The 7,022-nt window shown below is 34.2% G+C and overlaps 1 protein-coding gene across 1 annotated transcript; it reads left to right on the forward strand.

The window, feature by feature from the left end:
- The first annotated feature begins 2,769 nt into the window (after positions 1-2,769).
- LOC106108444 (odorant receptor 94a-like) lies at positions 2,770-6,229 on the forward strand. Its single transcript, XM_013289609.1, has 8 exons — positions 2,770-2,829; positions 2,963-3,092; positions 3,311-3,515; positions 4,009-4,290; positions 4,634-4,733; positions 5,166-5,270; positions 5,423-5,578; positions 6,155-6,229. Exons 1-8 carry the CDS (start codon positions 2,770-2,772, stop codon positions 6,197-6,199), a joined length of 1,083 nt encoding a protein of 360 aa, XP_013145063.1. The 3' UTR covers positions 6,200-6,229.
- Positions 6,230-7,022: the final 793 nt, after the last annotated feature.

A 7,022-nucleotide genomic window follows, 5' to 3' on the forward strand; every position in this document is an offset into this window, starting at 1 on the left:
AATAAAGAAAACGCCTAGAGCCTTTTAACTGATGGCATTACAAATATACATTCGTAACTTTTACTTACGTAACCTCGTTTTCAATTATCTAGTTATAATAGGCAAATCTTTTATATTCCATCAGCCTTCGCGCATATTGTGACGTCAACGTACAGACTGCTACTAAGAAACTAATCATCATACAATATGTCTATCTGTCAAGTAGAGAATGAAAAAAATTGCCGAATAATATTTGCATTTAAATAAACATTTAGACAGTTGCGCTACTGACAAATAATTCTTAACCACCGCACGAACAGTGAATAGATTACCACTGCCTCTAATTATAAATCATCATACGTAATAATATTATTTTATACAGGATGTTGAAATGTAAATTCTGCTTATTGTCGACACCACATATTATCATCTCGCTAATGTTACGGCTCGACAATGTTAGTATTTCACAGTGGGTGAGGCAGAAAGAGTATTTTTCACCTTTAGATCAATGTGACGATGACTGCAAGAGACAACAACACTCCATATTTAATTCCGAGCTCCAAAGCTTCAAGCTTCCATATTTTCCGTTAAACTTTAAGGTTAGACTGTTACTGTCCTAGTTGGCCGTGTTACTTGAACTTACGTGAACGTAATGTAAGTTAACGTAATGTTGCAGTGTAACATTCTTGTGCGTTTCGTACGTACTTTCGTCGCCCCGTTAACCCTGTTATCTCCATTGCGGTGTGCCCACACAGAACCGTTACATATGACTCGTATGCAATCGGAACGACCATCTCTAATCTTATTGCCCGTTTACGATGGTCCGCACGTTGTTTTGTACAATATGATCCAGTTAAAAGATCATCGGATCGAATAGAGATCGTCAAAGAACATAAGGACCGACAAGAAATGGTATACGAATATTGACTTGATGTTTTAGACATTTTAGCTATTTTATTGGATTTTTTCGTCAAAGAATTCATTTTCAATAATAAAGATTTTATCATTAAGTTTTGGAATAAGTCAATAACATTTCTAAAGCCAAATAATGATAGAATCAAATATGAAACAAGTAACTAAAAAAAGCACAGTTCTTAGATGTGCTAACTAGAGATGTAATATTTCTTCAAAGAACACTACTTAGATGTACAAGTGTGATAAGCTAAACACAGTAATGTCAATATATTTTACTTTAACATGTAATTCTTGAACTTGGATGACGCTAAATATTTTGTCTGAAATCAGCTACCATTTCTTTAAACATAAACCTATATCTGCTGAAAATTTACCAATATCAATACATTATTAATGAAAATGAATAATATATTAGAGTACAAAATCAAAAAATTCTAAGAAACTACAATAACGTTGCGATTGTTTCCGTATGTTTATTATAAAACATCACAATAATCCGTTTCATAATCCAACACGCTCACGCGCTGCAAACCACAACATATCATAATGTATAATAAAATATATAATTAACTTTGTTTTTTCCGCGACAACGTCCTTGTAGAGTTTATAAATTTAAAACAATAATTCTCAAAGTGATCCAAGGGACCCCCATGTGTCCACAAGCGCTCCGTCAAAGGTGCACCGTCGCGAAAAACTAAATTAAAATACGTGACCCTAAAGAATTTCTGTATTGATACACACTAATTGCTCACACTTGAATCCGTTCGTAAGTGAACTATCTACTTTCTTATAAATTAATATTTCGCGAAATAATTTGAGCTCTAATCCAAAGGGCGCGGTTTACCTTATAACCTCTCAGCATCTCTCCGCCGACAACCATTAACATGGAGGTCCACAGAAAAGTCTTTTATAGTGCTGTAATAATAAAACCCCATAAGCTAGATATTAAGTGACTACGCGTAGCGATTCGCAACTTCTTTGTATATTTTATTATAACAGAAGGGGCAAAAGTGCAGCGGGAACATCGAGATGTTCATCGACGCCAATAGACATCTGCAATACCAGAGGAACTGCAGATGCGTTGCCGGCCTTTAGCTTATAAAAGATGAGTATGTCGAGTAAAACATGAAAATAAATAAACAAACCTCATTAATTCTTACATAATACAACGTGTAATTGGAGTTTTCTAATTTCCTGTGACCAGAACATATGTTAGAACTTAGTTTGCCGTTGCGCACTATGAATCGCTAACTGCTTATTACATAAACTCGTTGATATATAATTGGCAACATTATAAGCCAATAAGTAATAGATCAATTGAGAAAATTAACACTTCAATATCTTATACAGGATGTGTGACATATCACATTTAATTTTAATAAAGATAAGCGTTTGTTACTTTATTATCATGACAGGGAAGGTAGGATTAAGAGTGTTGTCATACATTTAAAATTATATTTGGATATTGCAACTGGAAATGTACGAATCTCTATGAAAGTTAGCCCTTACAAAATACTAAATACAAACCTACAGGAGTAAATATTACAACAATAATTTGTCCACGATAAAAAAGTGTTTAAAAAAAACAGTAATAGATACTCAGCAATAAAAACATTGTTACTTGTTAGAACATCCTGTGCATATATTTTGTATTACCTAATGGATAATTTAATAAAATCGTATTTTATATATCACATCTTACTAGGGGCTTTAGTGTTAACGTACAGATAGATTAAGATTACATAAAAATCAAAAGTTATGAAGAATAATTTCGAGGCTTTCAAACCCCATTTCGATTTTTTAGTATTGTTTGGTTGTTATAAAATTATTTCACCAACATCCAAAAGGCAGGAATCGTTACATGTCTTCTATAGAATGTTTGTGGCAGCATACTTTTTTATATTCTGTATTCAACATCTCATACGTCTTTACCAAGTAAGTTCTTTTCTTGTTTAAAATCTTGTAAGACACTAAACTCAACTAGTGTTGGTGGTGGTCTACTCGCACATCTTAACTTTAGGTTTCTTCTGTCAAAACTTGTTAAAAAGTGTTTTTTTTTTTGTTTCAGATCCAAGACAATGTCTCCGAATTAGTTGATACCCTGTACGTCTTGTTAACACTTTTCAATTCACTCGGCAAACTGGCCATCTTTAATGTTCGAAGGAATCGAATAGAACAAATTGCTGAAGTTATAAAAGGTATTAGAGATTAATCATGATAAATTATCAAACTAATTAAAATATTTGTATATAATTGCGATATTCATATAACTAATTCTCTTATAAAAAAGAGACAATACAAGTTGAAGTAGTGCTTTAGGAGGTTAGAGTGGACAATGTCATTTTGTCGTTCCTCTCTTAAAAGTTTATAAGCCAATCGATTTAATAATAAAAAAAAGTTTATTGAAATATTACAGGACCAGTATTTGCACCTAATAATAAACAACACGAGGATCTAATTTTGCGCAATGCTAGAGAGATGAAGCGATTGTTCCGAGCCTACCAGGCTTTTGTCATCTTTGGCTCTATCATGTGGATGACATACCCACTGATGACTCGCTTTTTAGGAGAAGAAGTTCGCTTTGCCATGTACTGGCCATTCAGTACTGATAGACTTCCAGTGTAAGTAACCATAGACGTTATTCGTCTATGATGGGCAATGGTTAATACCTTAACAAATGAAGGTAACCAAAGAAATAATGTTATTCGTTGATTAAGAAGGTTGCTTTAAAATATTTGACTTGCGTAGATGTTCTGCCATAGAAGGAATTAATATTAGACGAAGAGAGAAATACGATTCAACACCATTGGAGAGACGGGACTTAGTAAAAGTATAACTATATTTATATATCTATCTCCTTTGATGTCTATATGGTCTACATCGGCGATAGGTCTGTGTCGCCTATACAGTGCAATAGGGAGAAGGCCTAGGGCGCTGGACAAAAAGGGCGCTATAGGTCCTTTACTTTGTAAACAAGGAGATAGAATACAACCCAGGGCATTGGTATTGTTAAAACCGGCACTGAACATGGAATTAATTTAATCAAGACGACTTGTTTAAGGTAAAGTAACGCCAGTTTAATATTGAAATAATAAATTAAAACATCTTGTTCAGGTTTTTATTCGCGGTTGCATACATTGCGTTCATGGTGCAATGGGTATCATTATCAACGGCGGCTATGGACTGCATTGCGGTCGGCTTCTATATGCAAGCACAACTGCAATTGCAAATGTTAAGATACAATTTCATGCATATAGCGGATACAGAAGACGAGGTCTCTGACAATGAAATTAACTTTAAAGTAAAAATATACAAAGATGTGGAGATTTCACGAATGGAGAATTTATTCCACAAACGATTGGTCATGTGCATTAAACGTCAACAACTGATTGTATGGTAAGAAGGTGTTTTTGTGACGGCATAAATATTACTCAAGATTGTGGCACATCGTCGTTGACTTAACTTAGGACTGATGATTTTTAAGTAGTCACTAAAATTAAAATTATCGCTCTTAAGATTAAGTTTTTTAGCCATCCTTTAATTACTTAAATATCTACGTGTAGGCAAGTGTGGCCGTATCTTTATGAGTGATTTCAACCAGGTTGTCTTAACTGAATTATCTTAATTAAATCTTTATAGTATTTCTAATAGAACATTTGTTTAAGTTCGTTTTAAAAATGTTGACCGACTTCCCAAAAGAATGAGGTACTCAATTCGTGTGTTCTTTTTCTATACGCAGGCTAGTAGACGAAATTGAATCGGTATTTGGATCATCAATGGTTCTGCAATTCTTAGTCATGGCTTGGATTATCTGTATGACTGTTTACAAGATGATTGGCGTAAGTTCCTCATAAGTATTTTTTTATATAATAAGGTGGTACATGAGTGGCCGCTTCACCTTAGTCCACCAAAATGGCGAAACAATCGTTGTCCAGAGACATCCCCAATGGCAGATGCATTACCTATCCGCAATCGAAGGTGGCGACCGCGAAGAGAATATTTCCCCTTCCTATGCGTCTCCTTTGCCGTTAAATCCTCTTTTTTTAGACTAAAATGACTAAAATTAGACCTACGGTACGCACGCTCTTCAGACGAAAAGCGGAAATGCACCAATTTTACGCCTGTCTTCTGTGTTGTCGTGGTATTGCATCGGGCGCGCTGACCCATACGTGTTAATAATTTTAAAAAAGGCTCTACCACTATTAATCCGTAGTCATCGTATTAAATCTTAATCGCATTAGTATAGATAGTACAATAAAGTTAATTTTCAGTTGAATGTGATGTCAGCGGAGTTTGTGACAATGATTGTCTATTTGACCGTGATGTTACTACAATTATTTATCTTTTGCTACTACGGAACACAGCTTAAAGATGAGGTAAGAAATTGTGCCAGCGCCTGGTTACATGCCTAAGAATTTTACCTACCATTTAGTTGATTTTATGCTTAGTTCATTAGGAGTGGTTACGGTAAATGCCATAAAGAAATTGCATTAGCAGCAATGTTAGATATTATTTCATACCTCCACAGAGCGAGTGCTTAAATCAATCGATCTACGAATCCGATTGGCCGGCCGTATCGCCTCGGCTGCGTCGGCCGCTGCTCATCATGATGGAGCGCTGCTACCGGCCCATCGCACCTTGCATCGCCTACATCGTGCCCATGTCACTTGATACTTTTATATCTGTAAGAAATATTTGATGATGAAATATTGACTAAATATCGTACAAATATAGTGCGATTGCCCATTGTCTCGCAGCCCATTCAATTGTTTAGTTGCACAACTAAAAATCGAGCAGTGTGCATCCATATAAGTTCATAGGCATCAAAGCGCAATTAAACAGTTGTACGATAGTATAGTCAGAGGTGTGCGAGCACTGAAAGTCACCTTTGCTACCACTAATCTACATCTGTCTTTAGATAAGAGTGGACAAATAAAGGAAGTAGAGTTCAATGTAGCCGTGGCTCTCTTCGGCTTATGTATCCCTGTAGGAACTTTGATTACTACATTACTTACCGTGACTAAAAATAAAGACAGATTTTTGACAAATCATGGTTATCTAAACATTATTTGGCTTGCGAAATTTGATCTTGACCAATAAATAAAGTACTTGTACTGAAAGCTGTGTAGATAGCTTCATATTTGTAGTGATATATATTTGTGAATTTACTTACATTTTTTGGGTGTCATACAGCCACAGAATTTTGTAGAAGGAATTCTTTTTTTAGTCATTTAAACATATGCACTATTCCCTTTCACAGGTGGTGAAATTCTCATATTCGTTGTACACATTTCTGGATCGATAAGCTGATACTGAAAATAAATATCATTATTACTACACACAGATATTCAAGGATTAAGTAAATAATTTTAAAACGGATGGAATGGTGAAACTACGCAGGAACTTGTGATCTTAAGTAATTATTCGTTACGGTACAAGGTGGAAAGTAACAATTGAATTACCAAGATTTTTCTACATTTTGTAACTCATCACAAAGTTTTAGTTACATGTGACAATGTAAAAGATGTTTTTACATACAGTTTAAAATCGATTATATCTTGAATGTAACAAATTGATATAGAAATAAATGACATTTGAATGAATTGTACTAATTTTTTAGCATTATACAATTTATTAATAATAGTTTACATACTTAACAAAAATAAGATAACATTTTACCGCCTACATTATTAACATATCTAAAACATATGTACATATCTTACTCTCATTGCTGGAATAGAGAATGCGACCAATGAACCAATATGTTTGTAGACCACTGTGCCAGACATTAGACATTTAAGAGTAACATTGTAACAGTCGTTCTAAATACTTTTACATTGTTTTTGTGTCTCTCTGAATAATAGCAATACTTGAGCTGAATAATAAGCAGCGAAGTTTCTGACTGCCTACAAAATATAGCATCACTCGTATACGCTTCATGTTGCAACGAAATCGTGATAATCAATCAAAATAAAACCTTTCCGAACACACATCGCTTTACCACTCAAACTATTATAATATTACCAACTTAATTTTTACGATTGATAGATAAATGATATTAAAATTGGTAAACACGTTTCAATGCTCTGGTTTTCGTTAATAAAAATGTATTCTTTAGTAAATCTGTT

The sequence above is a fragment of the Papilio polytes genome, unplaced genomic scaffold, assembly GCF_000836215.1.
Source record: "Papilio polytes unplaced genomic scaffold, Ppol_1.0 DF821511.1, whole genome shotgun sequence".
NCBI classification, from domain to species: Eukaryota; Metazoa; Arthropoda; class Insecta; order Lepidoptera; family Papilionidae; genus Papilio; species Papilio polytes.